Source organism: Tauraco erythrolophus, chromosome 23, assembly GCF_009769465.1.
Source record: "Tauraco erythrolophus isolate bTauEry1 chromosome 23, bTauEry1.pri, whole genome shotgun sequence".
Classification (NCBI taxonomy): domain Eukaryota; kingdom Metazoa; phylum Chordata; class Aves; order Musophagiformes; family Musophagidae; genus Tauraco; species Tauraco erythrolophus.
Window position 1 is genome coordinate 7,725,892 of NC_141487.1, and position 27,967 is coordinate 7,753,858.

General features: G+C 40.9%; 1 protein-coding gene across 1 annotated transcript; it reads right to left on the bottom strand.

Moving 5' to 3' along the window:
• Positions 1–27,967, bottom strand: MMEL1 (membrane metalloendopeptidase like 1). Its single transcript, XM_009992203.2, has 23 exons — positions 27,918–27,967; positions 27,617–27,780; positions 20,286–20,345; positions 19,293–19,454; positions 18,777–18,857; positions 18,194–18,289; positions 17,471–17,589; positions 16,731–16,796; positions 14,338–14,472; positions 13,654–13,743; positions 13,254–13,390; positions 12,654–12,747; positions 12,330–12,458; positions 11,959–12,057; positions 11,198–11,281; positions 10,825–10,928; positions 7,896–7,954; positions 5,659–5,778; positions 4,445–4,578; positions 3,758–3,823; positions 1,549–1,644; positions 525–601; positions 1–100 (listed from the first exon to the last, which is right to left on the bottom strand). Exons 1-23 carry the CDS (start codon positions 27,965–27,967, stop codon positions 1–3), a joined length of 2,322 nt encoding a protein of 773 aa, XP_009990505.2.

The following is a 27,967-nucleotide window of genomic DNA, read 5'->3' on the forward strand; positions in this document are numbered from 1 at the left end:
TTACCACACTCTGCATTTCTCTGCAGGATGCATGGCTGTGCCTTTTTTACAGTGGAACACCTCTGAGAACGCTTCAAAGTTCTGCAAAGATCCCATCACCCTAAACAAAGAGAAGGAACTCATTTACAGGGATACAGTGCATGGAGACTGGAAAACAGAAAGACATGTCTATAAAGTGATTTAGAGTCTCATGACTCAATTACAGTTTCAGAATATGGGATACTTTATGCAAGAAAAATATAGCTAATATGAGTAATGAAACGCTAGAACAAACAGAGCACGTTGTAAGTGGGTTCTGGTCCATTCTCTGTAGATGGGCAAATTTACCAGGCCACGTAAAGGAACGTAGTCTTCAGCAGTGTCCTACAAGCTATGGGAGAAATTCTGAAAGCTAGTCTGGATTTATCTTGTCTGTTAGAATATAGCTACCAGCAACGAGCCACTCTCTCCTTTTCCACTGTATTGGTACAAGGGGTTGAACCAAGTGAGTTGTCAGTTAGTAAATGAGTTCGTATAAAACCCACCTGTATTTCAGAGGGCTGTGAACATCTGTCTTTATGGACTGGCTAGCATATTCTGGTCTGTAGGAACCACACCAAACCTAGACAAGGAGGATTAATCATTAGTGGTCGGTATTAAAGGGAACCCAGTTTGGGGAACTTCTTACTGTTTTTCAAAGTTTTTCCTAAGAGCCATCCCAATTTGTTACAATATAGTTGGAGCATGTTTTATAGAGAAGGCAGAATAGATACAACTATGTACTAATTAGTTTTTGTTTTATCAAGTTCTCAGATCAAGATCTGATGCTTTGGGATAGATATATTAGCTCTTCATTTCATTATTGTGTTCCTCAAACAGATGAGCTTAAATCTGGGAGCCTGGGGGACACCACTAAGCGTGTGTGTGTTGGCCAACTGTCAAATATTTGACCTACGGTTAAGTGTTACTCTAAGAGTGTAAACACATGGGAGTTTGGCATCCAGGCTGAAGGGTGAAATTCAACTCAGCAAACTTATTTTTTCTGCATTGTAATAAAGTAGTATAGAGGAAAATAAGCGAAATCTGTAGCAACATCCGTGCTCTGAATACGTCTTCTTATTTCAGGGCTGCTGGCTTGATCTTTCTCAGGCGTGCAGTTTTCTCCAGTGCATGTTAAAAACATGGATGAAACCTTGTCTGTATCGAAAGCAAAGGGAGTTGTCTCATAAATGCCAGAGGAACCAATATTGACATGAAGTGGCTCTCTCTTGAAAGCTGTTGTCCGCCGTAAGTTGTTGTCTGACACCACTTTTTTGTTGGCAGATGCCCGGTTTCTTTGTATCCTCATTCCAGCAGGTTTCAGTAGTGCTCTCATGAAAGTTCTTGAAAACTCTTTCCTCTGAACACTAAACCATCTTTTTCACATCTGTCTTGAGGACCTTGTGATGGTACAGTCAATGGTGAATCACCGTCCCAGTGGAGCTTGGGACTGATTTTCTCTCTAACCTTTAGGATAACCTAATTTGTACTTTCATGCAGCACGTAGTGGCTGCATCCAAGTGTTCTTACCTGGGCAAAGTTGAGGAAGAAAAGCTGTTTGTGGGACAGATTGAGTCCAGGCAACTTTGGCTCCTTCCCTTCCCGTTCCAGCCACTTTAAGTAGGCCTAGAAACGATCACAGATCAATTCGGAGAAGCAGCAGGATGGCCTATTCAGGTATGATGGATATTTGGAACGTTATTTTGGGGTGAGAGATTTTAGTCACAATGTATATGAACCCAACGTGTCCTCCCTTCTGTATTTTTCTAGGTTTTATCTTTCTAATAGAAACAGTACAGCCAATTTAATGAAAAAGCTGTCATCGTAAGTACTCTGTTGACTTTTCTACTAAAAAAATGAAACATAGAGATAATTTGCATCCAGCTGCTTAAGTACAGTAATCTCTGAACTGAAAACTGTTATAAACCATGAAAAAATACCAATCTCTCATATGGGAGGGGGGTTTTAGAGTAGTAGTTATTGTTGGCCAGTTGACCTTGACTGCAAGAACTCATGCGCGTTCTTTGCGGAGTCACTTGGAGATCTGTTCTGAGTTTCCTCAGCAAGGTGGCAAGCACCGTTGTAGCAAAAGCCATGCCACCACCCTGATGGACCATTGGTTTGCTGTTGTGTCTCAGCAAGCATGACAAAGTGTGACTGCCAATATCATGTTTAGGTATGTCTGGTGACAGATGTTAAATCAATAACGCTACGGAGACTGGATACCCGTGACTGCAGTTTGAAGTAAAATCATCAGCTTTCACTGACTTTTTCTACAGGAATTTGTATCTGGAAATAAAGTGTTAAGTCTTCTCCACAGTTCTGTGGTGATGATTTTTATCTCTTCAGGTAACTGCTCATAAAATAGCAGATAATAACCTTTCTCAATGTTAAATCCATTATTGTTACACATTAATTGGCCAATTTTCTATTTTTTTTAGCTATATTGACATAATGGAGACAAGTTAATGAGTCTTCATGCTGGTTAATTTCAAATGTTCTATTACCTTATCCTCTTAGTTGCCGAGATAGTCCCAAAGCACACAAAACATAAAAGGTAGAGCTGGGAAGTAAAAATACATTCAGCACCACAGAACATGAGAGGATTCAGTGTGCAGGCGGTTTGTGTCATGCCACACCATCTTCCACATTTGTAACAGCTTTTAGAACCAAGGACATATTCACTGCAATGAAGTAATTAATTTTAATGGTATCCCTCAGAGTCAGGATCGTCAGTTTAGATTTCTGAAAATTCAGGATGTTTTTCTATAAAGACCCTTAACGATTGCCATATTCAAAACACCAGAGATTAAAGGTACTGGACTTCCCTGAGTCTGGAAGCTGACTTCCCCTGATGGAGCAGGAGAAATAAGGTGATATGCAATAGTGTTTATATGAACAACATAGTTTTTCAACCACAGCATGGAGGTAGGGCTCTGAAGTATCAGTTGCATTTCTCTTGTTGGGAAAATAACTGGTTGAGGCAACCTTTTACCTTGGAAAGAGGCAGTTCTGAGATTATCAACCCTTGCATTTTTATTCTGCTTTCTAGCTGCATGGAAAATAAATAGCAGCAAGGTAGAAGGGTCATCTTTGTGTTATTTTCCTAAAGCTTATAAACCACAAAGAAAGCAACAAAAGGAGCTAGGCTTTTAGAGACAGGTATTTTGATAGATATGATCTGTATCCCTCTTGGGAAAGAGATGGTGTTTCCATCTATTCTTTTCATGTCCTACCTGACGTGTCACTTTTGAGGTCAAAGATGGAATGCGTGAGAGAAGCAAACTTGGAAAAAAGAGTTGGTCTGCTTCATAGTATCACCAAACTGTGCTGCCAAGAATCAGTGCTCTGTTGCCACGTGACAAGCTGTTTGAAGTTGTTGCTGCCATTTTCAGAATTAAGAGCTTTAGAAAACGGAGGGGTTTACCTTTTTCCTAGCTAATACCGTGCCTATTTATGAACGTTGCCCTTGTTTACCGGAGCCAGAAGTATGCAGCATCAAGCACTGCGTACATCAAAGTACAGCCAGGAGAATTAGGTGGCCTTCTCCTGGGTGCAAGAAAGCCAGCAATCCTACACTGCGATTTGATCTATGGGGACATAAGCTTCTAGATATATAATTGAGGCTTTACGTTTTTGAATGTGGTAATAACATGTTAATTGTCAATTTTTTTATGACAGAATACCCCGTTGCTGAATGCCAGGGGTAAAGTTAACTCACAGTATGTTTGAAAATTACCTTATAAGCTTGTCGGACTCCTCCGTTATCTGCAATATTTTCTCCTAGTGTGCTTATTCCACTGACCTGTGAAAGAATAATCAGTTACTCTATAGTTAGTAACATTAACAGCCCTAAGAACCACAAGCTGAAACACAGCCATACATCACTAGATGACCTTTGAAGGTCCCTTCCAGCCCTAACCATTCTATGATTCTATGATCACAGATAGACAGTCATGTCTGGAACAGAAAGAAGCAGTGACTTTGTGCTAGGGCAAAGAAAGGAGAGGATGAAAAGAAAAAAATAATAGAGTAAAAGCTGTACATTAGAATAGAGAGAATATATATGACTATAACATGAAGAGAATATGGGCTGCGAGGCAGAACATAGGCTAGCAGGACTGGCAAAATACAGTGGCAAACACTTGGTTTCACTCCCTCTTACAAAAAACACCTCAAAGGGTCTGGCAGCAAAAGCACATGTGGGCCCAGTTCACTGTTAACCCAACTGCACACAGATATTGCTGCTTTCCTAGGCTATGCTACTATCCCTAATTTACAAGAAACAACTCTTCTATCTTATTTCCAAAGCAATTTTCCTGTAGTACGTGGGGTTTTATGCTTGTGACCTGTAGAGATTCTCCATTTACATTCATTATTTTTCTGTATAAAAAACAGCGGTGTGGAAATGGTTGTTTTTACTTACATTTTGTCCTCCAGCCAGCTCCCATGTGTAGTTCCCATACTGATAAACCATGCAACGAGACTGCTCCTTGAAGTGCATAGCAGAGAAATTGCTCCACCAGTCAAACATATTTCCATCTTTATCAAAGTTCCTACCTGTATGGAACGCCAAGAAAAAGAAAAGTTTTGAGTGAGAGTATGTTAGAGCAAATGTTCTTCCAGTGAAGCACCTGTTTCTTTTTAATGTTAGAGCTGCACTTCCTCCCCTCTTTCCTCCTTTGATGTAGATGGTCTGTGCTACAGAGATTTATCAGAAATGTTTTTGGCACAGGGGAACGGACAAGATCAATCGCAGTCCTTTCATCTCTATTATTCTGGGATCTCCTGTTCAGCCAGCAGCCCTGGCTTCAGTCGTAGCACTAAGGTCGAGTTTTATTTCAAATTGGATTATGCAGACATCATGTAACAAAATTTACCACCACTGGGAGGTGTCTGAGGTGCTTATTCTGTGTGTCCGTGCGACAGAGCTGGGGTTCAGAGAGAATTCATTCTTTTGCCACAGCAGGAGAAAGCTGGAATTGCAGTTCTGGTGTTTTGTGTTCTCAGCGCTCTGGCAAGAGCATGTTTTTTATTTGCTATGGATCTAGATTTCGGGGACTATATTGTGTGCTTATGTGTAATCTGCACAAGCTTAATTAACATTAAAAACACGTTGAAGAAAACCTAACTATAAGAGATTACTGGCGTACAGTATCAGAAGGGAGTTATTGCACAAAACTATTTTATGTAACATTCCAGAAAGATAGTAATTTATTTCAAATGCCTGTGCTGAAAAAAAGAGTCTCCTGTGATTTCAAGGCACTACTGGCAGCTCTTCTATCCCAAGAAAGTAGCTCACAGATTCCACTGTACTTTAGGAGCCAGCATATCTGCTTGCATTGTATTTCCGACCTCACGATGCTGTAAAAGTAACAGCTTTTCCTAAGAATTGTCATTGACTCAATTTATTTTTAACATCTGCCTACTTCTTGTGTGACCTGCTCAGTTCATGAAACATTCACTGCAAAACGTTCAACAGAACATCAGGAGTGTGCTTGTGCTGCTCCCAGACAGAGGCTGGGCGGGCGCGCGACGGTGTGCGCACGGATGCTTCAGCCCCAGCAGTGTGTAACTTCGATTCCTTACGGCGTGGTGAGTGCAACTGAAAGATCAATATCCTCTCAGGTGTCTTCTCACCGTTGTCATCAAACCCATGAGTGATTTCATGCCCAATAACCATCCCGATCCCTCCGAAGTTCAGGGCTTGCGGTTGGTGTTTGCTGAAGAAGGGGGGTTGTAGAATCCCAGCAGGAAAAACTGCAAAGAGGGGAGGAGAGAGGAGGATACCGTAAGGTAACTTTATTTCTGCATACTTTGCAGACAGATTGTTTGCTTGGTCTAAGGATCAGGAAGCAACATAAAACATAAAAGGATTAGAAACAACATCATGTGAAATTGTTTCTCCCTTGATAAATGGGAAATGACAAGTTGATAAAGGTTTAATTTAGCACATCTGCAACTCCAGTATCTCCTTGTTTGAAAACCAACCATCATTTACATTTCAACTTCAGCCCAGTTTGGTCTAGAACGTGTCCTGCAGTAAGTCAAGAGCAAAATGTTTAGTAACTGTCTTTTGGAGATGGGCACAGTTTGTGTTTTAGAGCCGTTTTATAGGGGAACTAATGGATGTTTTATTGCTTTATTTTTGTTAAAGAAAGGTTAGCAATCATATGCTGCTTGCAAACAACACTCAGTGTGTAAAACATGCACAGTAGTAATTTCTACAGACCACTAAGTGCACTTGGACGCCAATCTGGGGCGGGGTGGGGGGGTAGTGCAGTAGAAGGTCTATCCTTCAGTGTACTGGCAAGAGCCTTATATAGAATCATGGGATTTAGTCTTCCTCCCATGTGCATAAGACAAAAAGCATGTATGCTTCTAGAGGAATTAAGACTGCAAGCAATTTACTCTGATAAGATACTTTCTAAGAAGTGAGATATTGAAACTATATAGCCAATATTTCATTTAGACACAAAAATAGTTTCAACTATATAGATGTTTTATCCATACAAATTTTGGGACAAATATATAAGACGGAGATACACTGCAGTAAGACAGAAGCAGGAAACTGAAAGTAGTGTGGAAAGTGATTTTCTTTGAACTAGAGAAAGTTTGAAGAAAACAGAAAGAAACAGGATTTAACTGACATCTACACTATTGTGGGTAACTGTGCTTGGATTTTTGGTTTGCATATTTATCTTCAAGTTGCTTAAACCAGTTATTTCCATATTACTTATAAGAGCAAAGTTGTAGAGGAACCAGTCTTCTTTAAGACCAGAGTTCCCTGCCTGGAAAGCTGGCTCACAGCTGATTCTGATCAGCATAAACCCCTGGGGGTAAATAGGGAGCCTGAGCTTGATTGAAAGCACAGCTCTAGGATGATACACACTGGGGAGCTGGAGGAGTACCTGCTGTGGTTGAAGTACTGCTCACAACTTCTACTGCACCTACAATATAGAGGTAAGTGGAAAACAGTTCTTTCTGATGAGGCTAAAGGGTTAAATTATGAGCACTTTGGATGTTTCTTTCTGAGTTTTGCTTTGTGACTGTCAGTTGGTCGAGTTGTTTTCCATTTCTGGCCTTTGCCCTGTGAGCAGGGTGCAGTTTCTGTCTGGCCTAAAATAGGCACAGATTCTTCCTCTTATGGTGTTTGGCAGTACTTGGATAGTAGATCTTTCTAGCAGTCTAGGAATTTGAATAAGCACTACTTAATAGAAATTATTTGGTTCCTCTCCTGTTTGTGGTGCTCAGATTTCAGCAAAGACTCTACAGCATCTGCAGGCTTAACCTGAACTTCGGGCCACCTGCACCAGCTTGCAGATCAGGAAGCATGGGGAGCCAGACAGGTTTGCTATGACTAAGTCAGGATCTTCTTGGCTAAGAACAAGAAAGCTCAGCCTAGCAACTCTGCAAAAACTTGCAGATATGACATTCTGTAAGCAGAGGCAGTTTTTTTTAGTCTGATATGCCTCTTCCCAATGCAATTTCAGTACTGTCTGTACAGATAGCAAACTGGATTGCTGCCTGTATGTATATCAGGAATGTGGAAACATGAGTACAAGCAGCCCAGAACACACTGTGAGCATTCTCTGGTCTCTGAAGCTGGCACTCACATAGTAGCAGTTACTGTCTCAGGCTTTCAAACATAAGGCTGTTCCAATTACAGTATATAAAATACGCCTGCCAAGCGTGGGGCAGGGAAGCTGAATATCCATCAACAAAGCAACTGCTTGAAAAGAACAGCCTGTGTACCTTGCCCAGAATTTCCATAAGGGCACAGGAAGGTTTGCCTCTGGATTGCAGACTTGCAGCCTTGTGATACAAAAACCAAATATTTAGTTCCATGCAGCTGTTTAAAATTGTTGTAAACCTACCTATCTGGTTCCGATTGGGGGAATAGAATGCATTGACCACTGCAGCTCCAATTATCCATCTGAAATTAAATGTTGCACACAAAGTTAGTCATGACTATGATTTTTTTAGACAGTCTTATTGATGTATTCTTGTTAAAAAATGCAGGCTACATATAAGGTAAGGACTGAGGTGGGGAAGAAAGGTGCCACTGAACACAGCTATAAAGAAATACTGGTACCAGGAAATAACTGGTGTCTCCTTTATGTGCAACTTTCATCCAAAACAATGCCAAGTTAGTGAGAAATGCTTTTGCTCTTGAATGTTGAACAGCCACATTAGGGTAGAACGTAGTAACTGTTTACCAGCTCATCTTAACCCTATCTAGGCTTGAGAAGAAATTAATAGTTTACATTCAAAAGAAAGTTCATGTTTAGAGGATGTTTTGAGCAGCAGAAGGCAGTTGCTCAAATTGGAAGTTAAGACCAAACTTGTCTGTTGAAAAATTGAAAGTGAATAATCACAGATATATAAATGTCTGAATTTGGAGTCAAATATTTCATAGATAATGAGTGTTAACTTTGAGAGGTAATTTTTAAGTAGGCTACTTTTGGAAATTCTCTCCAATAGCTTGCTGACTTTTTATTCTTTGTATTTCTTTTGCCTCCCCTTCTCTTCTAGCTCTGACATACACTTCTAGTCAGCCTGTTCTTATGAATCATGCAGTAAGAATCTGAAGCTGTGAACTCATGATAAATATTCAGCAGTATCAGCCTAAGATGCTCTTCTTCCTATGTCTCTTGTCCTTATAGTATCTTGTGATGCCCTAGTTGCTGCATCTGCTGTATTTTGGCATAACTACTTGTGAGCTGCTCTAGAATGCAATCAAGTTTCCTCCTTAAGAAATACAACACATGTCTATATCTTTCAGTTTTTGAAAAGTTGGTTATTCTGGACTAACGGACTAGAGAGGACTGCTCGTCGCAGCCTGGGAACAGGAATAAGTCGTAGAAATGACTTGTGCTGGTATTATGAACCTGTGTGTAACGTGCAGAGAGAGAGGGAAGGAATCTGTTTCTGAATTCAAGAGGTTCTTGAGAATTTTTCAAAATAGTTTTGCTCTGAAGACCAGTCTGTTGTGAAAACACATTTTAGGTCTGTAAGCTTCTCCTTGGTGTGCCTGACACGAAATACTTGTAGCTGGCCAGGTAGCTTGTAATAACTAACCCCCCAGTCCCCCCCAAGAAGGCTATGATTAGGAACAATGGCTAGTTTTCTGAATTGCAATGACTAGCTAATAATATCAGCAACGTTAGTTATATACTATCCTTCAGTCTAATTAAACAGTGATCTGGAGAGATAAGTGATTTTATGTCTCCTTGAGGAAACCCTCCAAGCTGCTGGATAGACATCACTAGAAATACGTAGTTTGTTACAGAGAAAAAGTGCAGATTATTGGAATTTCATATATCGTCAAACTACCAGGCAAAGAAGGCCTAATTCATGAAAAGGTTCCCACAAACATGCTTTAAACCACACCTAGAATGAGCAGAGGTCCTGGGAATCTTGGCTAAAGGGCTACCATCCCTACCATCCACCCCTGTGGACAGACTGTTAGAATCACTGCTGCCTTTTACACAGTTTGTGGATTAAGAGAACCAATGCTGTGCAGGAATTTTTGCTGTGAAGAGCACTGTGATTGACTCCCCAAGGAATGAGGAAGCAGAGAAAAAAAAAAATGCCGTTAGTTAGGTGACTGATCAGAAAACTCCCCTGCTGAATTACTCATCAGTAATTCACTGGAGGTTTCTAAGTGTCTGCATGGTGTGCTCATGTTTGGAGTTAAAACCACTTCATAGGAAAAGGGATAGAAAAAATGAACAGGCTTTGCAAGAATTAACTTGACTAATGCTTCTCTCTGGAGTTTTTGTTTGCTTGTTTATTAATTACTCTGTGTTATTTTACATTTTGTGAAGAGGTGTTTGAAATTCTCACTGGAATCTACTTTCCTCTGTCTCGAGACACTCTCTTCTAGCATCACACAGGCTGGAAGCCTGCTAGTGAGCAACCCATCGAGTTGGCATTAGCTTCTGCCTTCCATGACAGTGCATCTGTTGCTAATGTATTCAGCAGTAGCTTTGCCAGGTAGCTTCCTGAGCTGGGCACCTCCAACACAGCTAACTGGACTATTAAAAATTCAGATTGGCTAGCTCATAGCTCTGGAAATCAGGTCATATTCCAAGGCATTTGTTGCTGAACATGCAAGCCAGGGCTTCTGGGACATATGCATGTCATGGACTTGGAAGAGACTCAGCTGCATTTGAAGGGCTGGAGGAGTCATCCTGGTGATGTGTAGTAATGCTTCTTACTGGTCAGTGATGCCAGCCGCTCACCTGGGAGCTGTTAGTAACAATTTAGATTGTTTGAAGACCAGCACTAGCTCAGGATTTGCCTAAGAGTAGAGAACTGAGGTAACAGGTAGGGCAATACAGGCTACACCTAATAAAGTTGAAATGTGAAGTAATTGGCTGGAAACGGACATAAATTAGATCTGGTGCTCAACCTCCCCAAGATTGAGCATGCTTCCAGCAGAATCCTGGCCAGAATATTTTGAGCTTTCTTCCCCTGAATACAGATTTTCAGAAGTTCTGTGATATTGCTTATCTCATCTCTTCCTTGCTGAGTTGTCAGAAAGATCTGTCGCTGCTTTTGTGTTAAGTCGCTTCAGCATAGTATCTGAATGTGAAGCAGCTTAACGAAGGATTAGAGGGATTCCAAGACAGCTGGATGAATTCCTACCACAAGAGGCAAGGAACTACTTGTTTAATTCCAGGAAATCTTACAAGACCTCAGACATGAGCATTCTCTGCTATCCACAGCATATGGCTCAAACATGATGACCGTTATTTCACAATTTAGATTGTGTCTGTAGCTTGTAGGCTGGAAACTTACATATCTTGGTCAACTCTCTCTCGAAGTTTTTTCAGGCTCTTTTGGGCTCCAGCTCTCAGGTTTTCCAGAATGTTTTCAAAGTAATTGTGTTCACTGAAGTTTAACTAAAGAAAGAGATATCCAAGCACGTTAGTAAGCTGTGTGGAAAGAGGAATTCCTCATACCACTGAATATATCTTCTAAAAATGTTTTGATTGCAAGGTAGCACTTAATAGTTAGCTCTTTATATGCATTTATTTATTAAAGTGTTCAACACAATCGATTTTGCTTGCCATTCAGTCTCTTGGAAATGACAGTTGCACAGGAATAAGTATTCCAAGTGGCAAGAAAGTAAGTGTAGGCTGTTATATTGAGGTATGCACAGCATACTTACATTGGCATATTCCTGATCTAGTTTTTCATTCTGATCTTCCAAAATATAATCTGGATAACCAATTTGTTCTTTAATTGCCATTGCCTAGAAGAAAAGAGTTTAATATTTTCTCTTAATTGTGGTTTTCATTGGTGTGGGTTGTGTTTTTTTTTTTTTTAAAAAAAAAGTTTGGATACATATAATAGTTCAAATACTCTGTTGCTATTGTCCACTTGCTTGGGAGAAGCTGGAAGCAAGTGTTCAAAGACCTTGTTCAAATGCACTCTACTGCCTGGAGAGACTTTTTCTTTAATATGGAACATGCAGTCTTCCCCTCATCTCCTGGTGTCCAGCCACTGTGGTAGACTGGCAGACCCTACAGCATCATCTGACAGAGTTTGGGCTTAACCCTCACTTAGTGCCTTTTTTTTTTCCTTGCTATTGGAACAGTGCTGATGGTCCTAAAGTCAATGAAAAGTTTGAAATGTTTTCTTTGGGGAGTTGCGTTGTATTCAGTTCTTGTTCTAGTTGATGCATTTGGTGCCATCTTCTCTCCCCATTTACAACATGGTTCACAAGGCTCATTAAAGGAAATAAAAAGGTATGTGAGCTAATGAAGGATTAAAAAGAAAAGGACAATGTAATAGGATAACAGAAAACAGGATAGTGAACATTAAAGTTGTTTTCCTCTTGTTTGTAGAGGAACTGGGAATAGTGATACTACAAAATTCCAAAGATTTCATGTTCATAATGGAATATTTAAGTTCCTTGTTATCTCTGACCTTCTCACGAGCTTTCTCTTTAGATGCCTCATCCATCCACTGTAACTCATCTAAAGTCTCGACGAACACTTCACGAATCTTATCTATTAAGTCTCGGACCTAAAAGAGAGGCAGTAAGAAATTAATCGTTTCCATGCTATTTTTCCCAGGCACAGCTAAGGAGGGGTGAAAAACCTTCCTACTGAAAGATGATGTCCCCAGATTCTGTGCTCTACAACATGGTACTCAGCACCGTCAGTGAGATCTTACGCCCTCTGACTCTTGGCTGATCGATATCTTTAGCAGACAAAATAGGCTGGGAGATCAGATGGAGGGGAATGGACACTGTAGGCATTGTGGAGGTACAATAGTATGAAGGGTAAACTACATACCATCCTCTTGCTCTCACCAGCAAATGTCTCCCTGACATACATTGCTCCCACTGCGTTTTCCATGTTGTTGTTGACGTAACTCACGCACTCCCTCCAGCGGGCTTCTTCCAGAGTTGTTCCATAAAGCGCCTGCAACGCACAACACCACAGGATTAATTCTGCCTACGTGTCTCTTAGGTTAACCTAAGACAAAGGTTTCCATTGTTGTGATTGCTGTTCTTGGATTATGTGACACAATAACCTCATTGTATTGACAAGGACTTGATCAGGTGATGGTGGGACCAGTACTATGATCTGTGGCTTCTTTAGGAAGAGAGGAAATACCTTCCTGTAACTGGCCCGAGCATCCTTGAAGCGCCGACTCAAACTGCTGACTCGATCAATTACCAGTCGCCAGATGAGGTAGTTCTGGATGGTGCTGCGTGGGAAAGCAAAGCTGAGCTTAATCCCTTGTGAAAAGCAACGCTAGTGCAGGCAGTCAGAGGAGGATCTTAATTCTGAATGAAGATAAGAAAGCAAATGATTGCTGCCAGTCACCAGGTTCATAGCATCTACAGGTGACTGTTCTTATCTAACAGGCGGGCTAACTGTAGAGGCATACATCTGAGGACCATACTACCATGTCTGTTCAGGGATTAAGTACTTTTTTTTCCCCCCCTTCTAGAGTGTAACAAGAGCTAAGCCTGTGACATACTTTTTCTTCCCATTTAACCTTTTCTAAGCATGTGAGCAGGTGAGATGCCCAGTACCACAGAACTTTGGGACCCTAGGACTGTAGAAGACATTATCCATATTTTACAGTGAAGTGGTGTCACTTTTCTCAGAGAAGCTCTGGCAGAACTAGCAAGTAGGCCGAATAATTTGCATTTCCACAATACTTCCATGACTTTGTGAGCTTTCTTGGATATTCTCCAGTTTCTTTACCTTGCTGAGTACTTTGAGATAATTGCTTTCAGCTCTTGCAGATAGGGCATGCCATATACAACAACTTCTTCTTCTGGGTCAACCTGAACACTTACTGAAGACATGACGCCTTGGATGAAGAAGGTCCAGTTAAATTCCTAGGCAGACAGAGAGAAATATACCAATGCCAGGTGTCTAAGTGCCTTAGTAACTGTCTGGACTCTCTACAGTCTAAGAGATTGAATGTAGCTGTAGTATTGTTCAGTAGAAAAATGCTTTTTAAGAGACTCTGAAGACAAGGTTAAGAATGGGAAGCGTTTTATACCTCTCTTTGCATCAGTGATAAATTCACAAAGCTGTTTCCAATTGACACGGTAATAAGAGGAGGCTGAAAGCATTAGACTGCTCATTAAGCACTTACATTCAAGGCAAACTTTTCTTGTAGCTCTTTTAAGGTCATTTTGTTGTACAACAAGGTTACATCATGCCTTTCTTCTGCTGGGGTAGTTGCCTGAAGACATTCAAAAGGTTATTAGTAGAATCAACTGATGCAAGTGTCAGTGGCTGAGACTGCATGCAGGAGCACGTATACACACTGAAATAACACGGGAGTGAAACAGTTTATTTTGAAAAAGAAAACTCATTTGAAGGTGTCCAGTGCTGCTTTCTAAATTTCTGTGCAGGAACTCAGGCCTCCATGATTATAAAAGCAATTCCCTCTATTCCCATTAGAAAGGAAGACTAAGCTCTTAGATGTTTTTAGGGTGCTGTAGGCTTCTAAGGATGCAAGGGAGCTAGTCTGGGTGTTATCATAGTGTATGTCTAGCAGAAGATAGATCATCCTGCTTTATGAGACTTCCAAAAATAGATCTGGCTAGGACTAGAGTAGCCAACATAGCAGTGTATGCAGTAGACATAATTATACACACAGAGGCTCTGATTTCTGGGCTGCTCACGGCACAACAAGCTGTCTTCCCCCTGCTTGCTTCTTCTAGGCCATGAGTCTCCTGCTGTGCTGAAAACTGCTGCACAAAACAGCGGGAGACTCTCCCCCCTCACCCCTTGCCCCCTAACATCCTAAGAAGTTCTTGATTTCTGTACTCACATTTGCAATCTCTGTTTCAAGCTCCATAACCTTTGCCATTTCCTCTTGGACAAAGGAATCATCTTTAGACACATTCTTGTCTTCCCGGATCATTTTGGCAATGGTGATCATGAACTGCAGGTAAGCTTCTCTCACCTGCACTCAAGGAAGAGAACTTGTGTGTAGCCTTGTGAAGAAAAGGTTTGTGTCTGTTGTTTCTCATTCAGCAAACCAGTCTCCTCGTTGTTTTAGCTTTACAGTGTGTTGTGAAAAAGTTTGGCTCAGGGGGACACAGCCTCTGCCCTTGTCCCAAGTGCAGCCTTCCCGACTCTATTTTTCTTGTCTTTTTACCTCCTAGAATACTACTGCAATTCCTAGAACGTCGGTTCATCCTGGAATACCTTACAGAGCAGTTGCCAGTCTCAAAATACACGGTGGAAGCCATGCTTTCTGCTTCCCTGTGTAATGCAACTCTCTGGTCCTCTGGGTTAGAATTACTGCTTGAGCAGAGAAGGCTCCGTGCCTTGAGTTACACCATGGGAAGAGATCCCAGCTAGCCAAAATACCAGGGTAAACATGGAAGGTTTCAGTTCTCTGAAACTAATACCATAAGTCTTCTGAACTCTCTGCTTTTACTGTCTGAAAGAAAAGCTCTGTCTCAGATGGTTCCCAGTGATACCTCTGCTTTATTTCTAATAGGAGGGTATGGCTGTGATGTATGCCTTGGAAAGATACTCGGCTGCTAAGGGAGTGCCAATCTCTGATACAGGGAAGCTTAATACTACCTCTTCTTCTTGCACACTTTTTCTCCTCCACTGACCTTGGAAACCAGATAAATACAGTATGTTGTGTGTACAGTTGTGAAACTGAGTCTGAGCACTTACACGATGATGGTTTGTGTTTTTTAGGCTGAATGCTGAGGCTTAATCAGGCCAGACTCCCACAGGCCTCAGTAGGAGTTTTGCCAAAAGATGCTGGACTAAGCACAGGGGGAGTTTGGGTCATCAGTTTGGTTCATTGTCTGTGGGAAGCGAGCTGTTAAACAGCAAATAAAAAGGGGTTGTGTCTCCTCCTTATTCATTAAGATTAAAAACACAGCTTTAGCTCTTCTTTATAGCTTCAAATTAAAACTGTATTGAGCAGTACTGGTTTCCTTTCGCTAATTTAGGATCATCTCTGTACTGTACCTGATGTTCCACCTCCTACAAGTCAATCTCAGTCTGACTTTCATGCAGCGATGCATAAATATCACTCTTTTCTACTGTAACTGCCACCATGCAGGCAAAACTTGCAGAATAGCTGCTAGAACTAGGATTTTATCTGCAGTTCCCAACACAACTATGTGGAGATTGTTTTGTACCGTGAGGCAGATTAACAGAGACTGGCACTTTATAAAGGTGTCCAGAAGGTATGGAAATGATCTCATAAAAACTTCACAGGACTACATTATATATGAGAATATAGTCAAATAATCAAAGTAAAAAGAAACCTGTTCTCACGGATGTTTTCATCTGCCTTTACAACCACTAGACAAAAGAGTCTAAAATGCTGATTGTTGTCTCTGTATTCCCTTCCATTCGTGTTAGGAAAATTAGTTTGATGTTAGTTGCAAGTCCTCTTTGTTAGTATGACATAATTGAGGAAAGTAAAACGTACTAAAGCAGTATTTTAATCTTGGAAACCGAGAAATTATCTGGCTACGTTTGCAACAGCTTTCTATGTATTTACAGAAACTTTCACGTTTTTTGCTCTGAGCATTGGCAGAGAAAAGCAGCTAGAAAACAATTTCTCAAATTTTCATGTAACTTTGGGGAAAAAGGGGAGAGTAAGTGGCAGCAGATTCTTACTAGCTGAGTGTCTGTTCCATTAATATGGCTCTTGCTGCTCCATGTAAAACACTTTTAAGTTTTTTCTTCCTGAATGAACAAGTGCAATATCTCAGTGTTCAAGAAAACGTATATTTTGGGGTATTATATGTTCAAATATCCAGTGAGACAATTCTCCTCTATCTATAATCCATCTTTCCAGCACCTTGTAAAATAATAGCCAGAATCAGTGGCTTTAGTAGAAGATACAAGCAAATTCAAGATAACCTGCACTGAAAATGTGAATCTATCCTTCAAAATTAGACTGTTTTAAGCTTCAAAACATGAGGAAAATGAAATCATCAACCTTCTCACCTGTATGAATTGGTCAATTCTGGGGAGGCTTGATATTTATACAGTTATTCGGTCTTTTTTGTAAACTTTACAAAATTCTGGCATAATTAAGAAAAATGTAGAAATGAATGTCGCAGTCTAATTCTGATTGTTACATAACATGAAGATTCATATATTTGAGTTTTCCAAAACACAGGGATAAGTAATAAAATTGTTTTAGTAGCACACAGTAAATAAATGACAAGGAATACTTACTCTTTGATAGTTGCCCCCGTTGAAGTAGTAATCCCTGGATGGCATTCCTAAACTTGGCTGGTCAATCTGAAGGAAAACATACATGTTGCTCTAGTTAGTGATGAACAGGAACTGGTGTTGTCCAAAGGTAGCCTTGAAAGGTAACACCAAGTGCTGCACCTGCCATCCTTTTGGTGTTGGAATGACGACAGTACACTCTTACCAAACAGTCAAAGAACTTGAGCTTTCTAGGAGCAGGGTGAGACGGAAGGTACAACTTTTGTCTCTGGATTTCTAAATGAGGACAGGATGGATACTGAGTGTGGGTTATTAAGCAAGATCTTTCAGTAACCAGTGAGGCCTAAGAGTAGATTTAAGAAACTTAGAAAAGAAGTTGCCGGACTTGAGAGCTATACTTCAAGCACACAGGAACGAACTCTGAAATATTGTTTACGTGTTCTAAAAAACCCATGGTTTCCTGCTATATATTAAACTTCACCATCCTTTTGCAAGTAGCAAAAATTTACAACCTTTAAATGCTGTAAATCAGCATAGATCCATTGATTTTTATTTCTTTAACTGAACAAGAGTTATTCTAACATAAAATGTTTCCCAATATGACTTTGAGACAGAGCTGTTGCATGCACTTTGCCAATATTGTGCATACCCACTGACTTACTGAAAGCTAATCTGTATGCAGTATAAATAACTACTCGTTATGATTCTGGCATATAAATAATTCCCAGCATTTTTTTTCTTACATAAATGATGTGTCTGCTGGAATCCCGGTCATCATTCCATACAAACATGTCAATGAGGACACGTTTGTTAAATCTGGAGTTCATTATGGAGAGATTTTCTTCCATGCTCCAATATGGCTCTGGGCGATAAAAGGGAAAATGTGTGTTATTTATCAATCTGTATCAGGACTGATTAAGTTGTAGAGTTTGCAAGTTTATTGCTAAAATTGTTTAGAATCAGACTGGACATGATGTGAGAATATTTGTACAGGACATTCCCATACTGGCTAGAAATGGCTAAACTCTTCTTATTGGTCTTATCTGTCTCGGTGACATAAAGTAATCAGTAAATGATTTATATATTTATGTATATATATATATATGCAATTGCCTGTGCATAGTATAAATCACCATGACCCTGCCTAGTTAGGCAGTTATGCTCCTAGCATTAGAACAGAGCTATACTGGTTATATGGGTTTTGTCTTCATTATCATTGTTGGCCCTTTAGGTTTCCTAACTCTCTCAAAGTGTACGCGGCTCATGAGTGAGATCTTGTAATACAGGTATTAAATTAATACTATTTTATTCACACAGATTGCTGCGTGCTAAATATGTATGATACCCTGACTTTTGTTTATGAAGAAAAAGTTCAAAAGGAGGCTCTAATTCAATGGCAGTAGTCTCCTTAGTGCAGTAAATAATTCCGACTCAGCACTGCTGAACTCCTTCAGGCACGGCATTACCTTTGGTCTTAGTCCAGTCTGCAGAAGCCACTGGCCAATCTCCAACCATCGTTAAGGCCTCTAGCAGAGGCAATGAGTCTCGTTGCTCTATAAGACCTGAGAGAGGAAAAACAAATACTATAGTATTTTCATAGGAAAAAAAAAAGAAGAAAAATAGGCAATGGGCCTAATGGTTTAAATCTGAAATGGAATTTGTCATAGCAGAAAATAAGAGATACTGTGAAATAATGTCTCCTACATTACTCTTCAGAAAAGTAATGAAAAGACTTCTGTTGACTTCAGTACTGATTTTGACTGAATCAGTTTGGAAAGGATGAAATGAGACACATTTTTGCATTCAGAAGGGAAGGCTTTGCATTGATATTAGAGGTAGGTAACCAATATCCATCCTTTCTACATCCCAGAATGGGTATATTAAGCCTTAATGATGCACCAAGGCATCTCCATTCATCTGAAGATCAGCTTTCCAGGTAGGGCCATGCAGAATAGATAGATATTGACTGGACTTTTGCTTAAAAGTACATTGGTACTTTTGTACACTTGATATCGAACAAGAGAATCAATGGAACAAGAAGAGACTCACTCTCATTCATGCATGACTTGTAAAGTATTTTAGCTTTCTGAAATGCTTCTCTGTCCCCTTGATCTGAAGTCTCCAGCACACCTGGGGAAGGAACCACTGCAATGAGATTTTTTTTTTTTTTTTCCCCTGGAGAGCTTTGATCTTTTCATAGAAATCACTGAGAATTCAGGCTACGATAAATACTTGTTATTGTAGGCTTCAATTAGTGTGAAACTAGAGTGCTCTTTAAAGCAGGAGCTATTAATGGAAAAAGTGTCAGCAAGAAGGACATGCATACAGCTTGTCCTGCTCCTTTTGAAGTTGTACCAAATCACCTGTGGCTCATTTTTTAGTGGGAACAGGATGTTCCCACAAAATGGGTGTAGTAAGAGATGTAGAGATTAAAGGACTAGAGAGAAAAAAAGCCATCACAATCAACACTTCTCTGGGAGTTTGTTTCTCTGTATAATGTGCAGTAAATAACATCTGAAACTAAATGCAAATGCTTAACCAAGGATAGAGTAGCCTCATTCCTACCTTTTAGGATGATCTCCAGCTCGTCTCTCAGGATGTCGAAAATGTTGTACCTGGAGCTAGTTTCTGGGATAACATGCTGGTTCAGCCAGCCCCCACAGGCGTACTGGTAGAAATCCTTGCAAGGGTCAGCTGTTGGGTCCATATTCTGAATTATTCTAGCAGCTAGGTATCAAAATTGGAGAGTTGAATTCCACAGACTGCCCGGTAATCTCTAGAACTAACTCTCAAGAAGCTGCTTGGCAAGAATGCACCTTGCTTATGCTGCTTACAGTGGATAAGACTCATTCTTGTGTATTATGACTCAAAGGGTCCTATTTTTTGCTTAAAAATGCAAGGAAGCATCTGAGAGCAGACACTTGCACTGCTTTACAGAGAGAGCCTTGAAACAGCAGAGTGGTTCTCCCATGGTTGGTGCCTTATGGCATGAGGACACTGCCCAGTGCCCTGCCCAAGGGACCTGCCTGTGAGGTCAGAGTTTCCAAGGGGCAGTCGGGACCATCTGTGCTGGAGTCTTGCTTCTCTTGGTGTACAAGTAGATGCCAAAACCAGAGGTGAGTAGTGCCATGTGTACAATGCATTCTCTTTGAGAGAAAATTCAGTTTGAGGGGGTTCTTGCTGTACTGCACAGGTATTGACTGCCTCAGTCAATCCACGTCCTTGTGGCTCAGGCCAGAGCCCGAGACCTGCTGACCACACAGACAGTTTTCCTGTACTGCTTCCTAATGAATGACACTGCTGGTGACAAAGTGTACCACGGAGAAGTGAGGACAGGGTTTCTTTGCTCAGTGTTTACACATGGAGCTGTGTTTGAGGACAGCTGTACTTGCTGCCTTTGACAGTAATAGCAATGTGGATCTAGTCCAAGGGGAAACTGCATTCCTCTTTCAACTCCTTCAGTCTCAAGGCCTGAACTATTGTTTATTCAGGCTCAGTAGAACTAACAACAAGTACAACATCACCTCTGCAACAATCACTCACAGGACCAATCATTACCTGCGGTAACGCATCCAGGTGTGGTACATATGTTGCCCGAATTGGTGCCATAGTGAGTGCCTGCAGGGAGAGGATTGAGAAAGCAGAGAGAATTGGCTGGTTTGGAAAGAAATTGCTGCCACTGGCACTCGCCAGCAGCCCAGCCTCAGTGACAGCTCTCTTTAGTTTTGGAGCAAGCGCGTGAATATTAGTGCCAGTGAAAGGTACCAAATGACAACTGTGAAGAAATCTCTTATCTGCAGATTTATGAGGAAAATGTCTGTTGAGGCAGTATGACAACAGTCTTGACAGTGAGTTTTAGCTCTCCTGGAAGGAGAATAAGATCAGTTTGTGGTTTGTGTTTTTTTTTTTTTTACCTGCTAACTGTCCCCACAGTCTTTCTGATACATACTGAAAGTATGATATCCCTTCTAGACAATCTACTGAGATGCTCTGAGCTCTTTCAGGATCTTCAAAATCAGTAAAATAGGAATTTTGTTCCATTAAGACCTTGACTCAGTCCTGTTGATCACTTTGCTCAGTAGTCTGAAAGCTAACTTAGGAATTCTGGAGACCTTCATGACTTACTGGTTTCAGCCCACAGAGAAGGAGTGATGTGACAAGGAATTTGAGGGGGAGCACAGGCAATGAAACCTTAGCAGAAGCATTCTGCTGTGACTTCTAAAACGGAAGAAAACAATGTGTGCCTGTACATGGCGAAATGGGTCTGTGTGGTCATCCCAACAGAAGCTGGGAAGTGTTACTCTGGGCTATTAATTTTCCATTTTTGACCACTTAGCCTTGGTTTGTGAAATTCTTTCAGTGAAGAAAGTCCACAAAAAGCCTAAGCACTTCCAAATCATCAGTCGTGAGTGGAAACTGGAACAGTCCCTAGCTCTTATTGCTTGGTGCTCTACACTACATGTACTGCGAGGAGTTTGATGGTGTGATTATGGAGGGTCTTGATGTGAATTCAGAGCCACAGGTTCTGCTGCAGGCACGCACTGAAGCCTTTGTACATGAAGATGTAATTTTTTTATGCTGAGTACTGAAGTGACTGCGTTTGTGGTGCTGGTCATGTCACTGTTGTGTGCTGTTCGCTGTAGAACTGGAACGGGAGGTATCAAAGAACCCCAGCCTGATGAGTGGCCTTGGCCCTGGGCACAAGAAAATTAATTTTGCTGTTTTAATTTCCTATTTGTGAAACTAGACTAGGTCAGTATCTGCTTATGTTAAACAGACAACTACTTGGTTCCACACTAGAAAACAAAAACTTGATACCCTCACTTTCCAACAGGATTAGCCACGTTTTTAAACTTTTTTTGATCCTTATGCTAGGATGTTTGCAGAAAAGAGTTACTAAAACAAAAAAAAACCCCATACCTTCCAATGAAAACAAGTGTTTTACATGAGAGCAAATAAGATTACAGTAATTCAGATAGAAATAAAACAGTAGGGAAGAAAAGAGGGCTTTGAAGTTCATCAGTGGAAGCAACATAAAAAGCCCCCACTGTGATTGGGAATGTAACATTCAGGGTTCAGCTGAGTGCTGTCGTGCTGCGTGGGAGTCGATCTGCATTAGAATAACTGCATGTCGAGCAATCAGAACATGGGATGAGCAAAATACACCTAACAATGTGAAGCTTCATAGAGGGGTTTAGCTTTTTTTAGTACCAGATGAAGCAAGCCCAATTTTCGGAGTTTTCCTAAACTCTCTAGTAATTTAAAAATAAAATAAAACAACCTAAAAGTTCAGGGTTCAAAGGAGGGCGGTGGAATCCTTTTGGGGAAAAGAAACTAGTAGTTCAAAGGCACATGAAAATTCTCCATAAAGGAGAACTAATAATGGGCAAGGTGAGAAAGACATAACTGTACTACAGGTATGCTGTGTGTCTCTCATCCTTTCTCAGGGACCAGGCAGGACTCAAATGAAGTTTTTTGGTATGGTGTCTTTTTTGTTTCGTTTTGGTGTGTGTGGTTTTTGTGTGGTGGTGTGTATGGGGTGTGTTGTGTGGTGTTTTTTTTTTTTTTTAAATCAAAGCTTCTCTCTTTAATATAACCTGACAATGCCTAACTTTAGTTTCCGGAACCCAACAGCTTTCAACAAGATTCTAACTCCCCACATTCAAAAAGCCCTTGTGATTGTGAAAATGTAATTGAGCTGCATCAGCAGGGAAGCCAAATCTGTTTTGAAACCTCAGTTGCACACTCAGGGCTCTGAAACTCCATCACAAAACCAGATAATTAGAAATGGCTGGTGAGGGGCTCTCAGTTTACTTATAAAAGTGGCTCCTTTGTTTTTCTATCAATTATCTCTTTTATGCCTCAGTACCATTCCTGACAAAGAACCAAGCCAACCTGACTCTGTATGAGATACAACCAACACTGCCCTGTTTTACTTCATAATATATTTGTTGGGTCTTTGCTCGCTTGACTGAGGCTATGACTACTGCACTTGAACTTCAAATAACTAGAAACAAATGTAAAATGCACCTTCTGAAGTCTCAGCTAGACAACTCTCTGCACTTCATTTTCTCAAACTACTTTGCTAAAAACAAGTGCCCGATTTTTGCGTATAAATATAGGTATTTCTCTGTATATTTGTTTTTTCCTCCCTGGTTAAATATTGCTGACGGGTTGAGCTATATCAACACAGAAACTCCTGCTTTGACATCTATGGACAAAGACTGCTGCAAGTACAGATGGGTGAAGGACAACTCGGGTTAATGTTCTACAAAGCCTAAAAGTTGAAACAAAACAAATGTCTAGCAGGATTTAGATTGAATGTAAAAGTGTAAGTGGAACATGGGCTCATGTTTGACAATAATGTAAGGCATGAAGATAGTGATTTGCAGCAGAGGAAAACCGGGACAGGTTGTTCAGCTCTGAATCCCATGTTCCCCCTCTTGCATAGAAAGCAAACACATCAGTGGAAGGGTTTGTGGGGAATCAATACTTGCCTCTTCTCCTATCAAACCTTACCTCCCACTTGTCCTCTCCCACAGCCAAGTTCATCTAGGATCTAGCTTCTTACAACACTTTCTCTTTTAAAGTGAATCACTCTGTTTTTCCCACCTCTTTCTTCTGAGATACCCTTCCTTGGGTACACCTTTTAAAACTATTAAAGCAGCATGTCAAAAGAACAGAAATGGGCCAGAAAGAGTTCATCACTGGAAATACTTTGTGTAGTACTAAGTTGCTTCATGGCTCTCAAACCCTCAGGACCTCTGCAGTTACCCTTGCATTTACTTCATTAAGGAAGTCATACTCTTGCTCCGTTGATAGTCTTGTAAGTAGAAAAGAACCAATGAAGCCTCTGCAGACTGAAGTTTTTCCTCACTTTGAGTCTGACAGAGCCCCACCAGAGAACTGATAAGGGAAGGGAAGCTTCAATGGAGCTAAATAAAATTACCCTAGCTGTGAGACTACTCCAGATGGAAGAATAAGGGAAAATAAGCACTTCAGACACTACTTCAGAGGTCAACTGCTCACCTGAAAAATGGCAGAGCTGGGACATGCTTCAGACCCCGCTAGATTGACTGTAGAGAATTCTACTGTCTTAATTTGTCTTTACAAGAAGCCACTGAACAGTGTTACATTTACTAGTCAGCAGCAGGATGTAAGAATAATTTCTGAGAACTGTGGAGCACTGCAGTCCTCTTCAGTAAGGCTGTGAAAAGCCACTTGTGTTTTAAAAAGTTGTCATTCAAAAGATGAACTGCTGAAGTTCCTTTTTAGACACCAGAAGCAAAGCACGTAATTCTGTACAGTCTCTGAAGCACACAGTTTGTGTTCAGTGTTTTCCCACAGATGTCTGGGGCTGGCACACATGGAAACAATTAGATTCACAGTTGTCATCAGGTAGTCAAGCGTGAGCTTTACCTTTCAGCACCGTATCTATTTCTGACACAGATCTCATCTGCAGAAGTGCTGTCAGCACTGCAGACTGCCTTTGATGCTGCTGTAACAGTGAATTGTTCACAACAAATAATGTAATTGCCAAATTTAGCTTTTTTTCCCTCTGAGAGCTGTCTATACCAGATCTTGATGTCTTCAAATAGACTCCATAACACAAGTGTTTGGTTTCTATTCCACATTTCTTATGATTTCTTACCTATAGTCTATCTATAAACCCAGCTGAGACAGAATTTCATGTGAGAACCAGTAAACTGAGTATTTGCCTGCCATTGCAGCCCTGTATGGCCCATCACTGCACTTTCATGCTTTGTATTCATGTAGCTCCAAGTAGAATTGAGAAGAGTCTTGCCACCCAAATGTCATTTCGCTGTGACTTTTGAGTTAGTTGCCACTTCTTTAAATTCTCCATCTCCTTCGAATAGATCCCTCATTAATGAACATTCACAGAGTCAAAGAATGACTAGGCATCAGTCTAGGAGACAAGTCAGATCTCGGCTACAGCCTGTTCTTAGTGTGCCCGTGGCCAGTTGAGATAATTGCCTCTAGTCAGCAGGTTCTTGTGAATCTTATTATTCAAGTGCGTGTTAGTTGCACGCACGCTACGGGAAACGCAGGAGCAGAGCGTGGCTCTTGGAAATCCACTCCCAGAATAAGGTGCTGCTTAGTCCAAGTGTTGTATTTCGCTTTGTTTTTCTGTTTGTAGCCTGCCCACCAGGATGGAGGAGAGGTGCAGAATCATGCCCTCTGGCCTTCCAACAGCCTCTATAACAGATGTGGGTAGTGACAACCTATGGGGATGCAGACACACAAAAAATCTGCAAGTCTGTCTTGTGAGAAACCCTACAAACTTGGAAGCCAGAAAGCAAATAAAATATCAATTAAACTAGTATCTTGACTTTTGAGTAGTAAGGACCAGCAGTTAGGTGAGAATCCGAGTTGTTTGCAACTCTAAGTCATCTGGAGAAGTTACTGACTGTGACTTGATGTGTCAGCTACAATAAGTGTTGAAATGTTCTTCAGACTGTAACCTTTCCAACAAGTGATGAGATTGGGAGTTCAGTAAATATTTGTAGAACATAGCTGAGAAAGAGCTGTGAAAAGGCTGCAAAGATCTATGTGTGGGTGTGATGGAAAGATTGAGAGCATGGTGTATTCAGATTCAAAAATGAATTATTTCAGTTCTGTCTGCCTCTCTTTCTGTGATCACCCAAATATTACTCTGCTGGTTTTACTGTATCTTCTTTTAGCTTATTTAGACAAGGTTTTACGGGTATGGAAACTTCTTCGGATGTCAAAATCTGCAAACTGCTTCTAAAACTATATAACTGCATGGCTGTGAGAGCTTCACTGTTTTGTTTCCTGGGTATATATAAAAAATCACAGCTGGGATTAACACGTATTGCCTGCATTATTGCTATCACCAGAGGTCAGCTTCATGTACCACAATGCTCTTCTGCAAGCTATATACAAGCAGAACGAAAATATACTCCCTGATCCACAAAGCCTGTATATTCCTTCCTATATTAAAGGAAAAAAAAAAAGAGAGAATGTAAGGCAGGACAGGTAATCCTTTTGATTTTCCATTAGCTAAACAGAATTATTTTGCAGAAGCCTGTCTGGGTAGTGTCACTTTGATAAGGGATGTACAAAGGTGAACTGGCAAAGCTGAATCTGCTCCTAGCAAACAATCTGGCATCCCACGTGCATTTCAAAATTAATATTTGAGTGAAACTAGAAATAAAAGAATCCCAAGAATAACGCTCTTGGTTCTGTCACAAGAACACTGCTCAGCTATGTTGGGTTTTTTATTTCCTGCTGCTGTGTAGGATTGATGTTTGTTCCACAGCTCTGAGCAATACTTGCTTTCCACTTGCACTAGGAGAGACTTCAGCCTTTGGGCTGAGCGTTGGGTACGGCCCTAGATGGAACATCAAAACAGAACCAGGTGGCGTGTCTGGGCAAAGCTTTTCAAGACAAACCGTGTTGCTGTTCTGCAGGAACAGTCACTGGCTGCACGGAAGAGCTCTGGCTCGCTGTTTCAGACCCATCAGTGCATGCAGGCATTCATCCAACACACAGCCTAGGCTGGAGTTCCTGCTGCTCAATTCCTACCTGTGAATCATCTAAAGCTTGTGGCCACTCTGGGGTGTGACCACACTGTGGTGTCTCCTATTGCAGTAGTTCAACTATTTAGGCTTAAATGTAAAGGGAGAGGGGGAGAAACTGACTCTGGGTCAGTGTTGAGAAGAGTCTTTTAAGGGATGAGAAAGCAGCTGGGAGGAGCTGCGTGCTGTACAGGACAAGCAACAAAATTCTGCACAGCTCAATATTTTGTTACAGAAATTCCTACCCTAGGACCTAGCTCTGGGGATTTTTTTTCTCTCCTGAGCTCATAGAGTAAATATAAGCAACTTTCTGATGAGTATTATCGACACCAAATACTCAGAGATTTCACCTAACACTGGAACAAATGCTGGTAACATTCAATTGCTGGTAGCAAAAGGAGTAAACAATAAAAAGGCTTTTCTCATGAATTATTACTCAGAGTTGTGCTGTGTTGTACTTACAAGTGCTGGAGAAAGCAGCTCACTGCAGGCAGGGGATGCAGAGACGATGTGAGGACAAAACAATGCCTTGCTTCGGTTCTGCTATTCATGCTGCCTAGTCGTGTTCTCTAATGTTTTAGCAAAGCTCTGAATCCAAGAGGCATTCAGGGAAAGGACAAACCCCAGGCAGGTGCTGCTACCCATCATGTTGATTGCTTCACCGAATTTTTCAATAGGACTTTGCATTTGGGGTGCTAGTGGAAAGGCTGAGATTTGCGAGTAAGCTGCTCTGCAGTTTACACATTTAGGCAAAGCACCTCAAAGTGATGTGCCTGTGTTCAGGTTCCTGGCAAGTCATTTGCATGGAAGTCACTGAACCAAATCTCACCGAGACATCAAATTGCCTGAAGTGATATTAAAAAAGTCTCCCTTTCCTCAGCAGCACACTGGCTTTTTTTTTTTTTTTTTACAGCTTTCGCATTGTAATACACAATCTCCCCTTTAGATCTGCTAAGCAGCTGTTGCTTTATAACTCCCAGTGATAATGAGTCTTGACTCAGGCTTCTATAAAATAGGGAAATGTCAAGCCCTACACACAGATGCACACAGACACACTTCTCTAAAATAGTGCAATGGCTTTTTACCTTTGTACAAACAATGCTGAATTCAATAAAATGGATTAATTAAAACTGGTCTTGCATCACATAATTTAAAAATGAAATAAAAGTGAACACAATCCTCTCTGCGCACAAGCTTGGAACAAGGCAGAGATAGCCAAGTCCCTCACAGAGGTGACCTCACTGTCTCCCTGTATTTTTGTTTTCATTAGCTCTGCAAAAAGACTTGTGTTTGCAGAGGGAAGAGGAGAATTATTCACAGGTTCCTTACCTCTGCTGCTGGCATACAGGATCACCAGGGCGACCACTGCACAAGTCATGAGGAGCAGCAACACAGCCAGACCCATTGCCACAAAGCTCCAGGATTTCTTCCCAGATTTTGTTGATTTTTCCACGATATCCATTTGACTTTCTGATTTCCCCATTATTGTAACTCTAAATTGAGGAGGGGAAGGTAAGAAAGAATTAACAGCACAGCTAAAACAATATAGAGATAAATGCATGACAAATTAGGGAGAAAAAGGAAGCAGAATGAAAGCAAAGACAGATAAAGAAAACTTCCAAATTATTACATGTATTTGTCCATTTGATTGTCCACAGATTTGCCAACCTCATTCTCCAT

Excerpts from the sequence above, each read along its gene's own strand:
- MMEL1 (XM_009992203.2), bottom strand. The coding sequence starts at position 27,967 with ATGGAGAATGAGGTTGGCAAATCTGTGGACAATCAAATGGACAAATAC. Across the intron at positions 5,779-7,895 it reads CCCCAATCGGAACCAGATAG|TTTTTCCTGCTGGGATTCTA; the intron begins GTAGGTTTACAA and ends CCCTCTTTGCAG. Across the intron at positions 1,645-3,757 it reads GAGTCCGACAAGCTTATAAG|GCCTACTTAAAGTGGCTGGA; the intron begins GTAATTTTCAAA and ends GATCGTTTCTAG.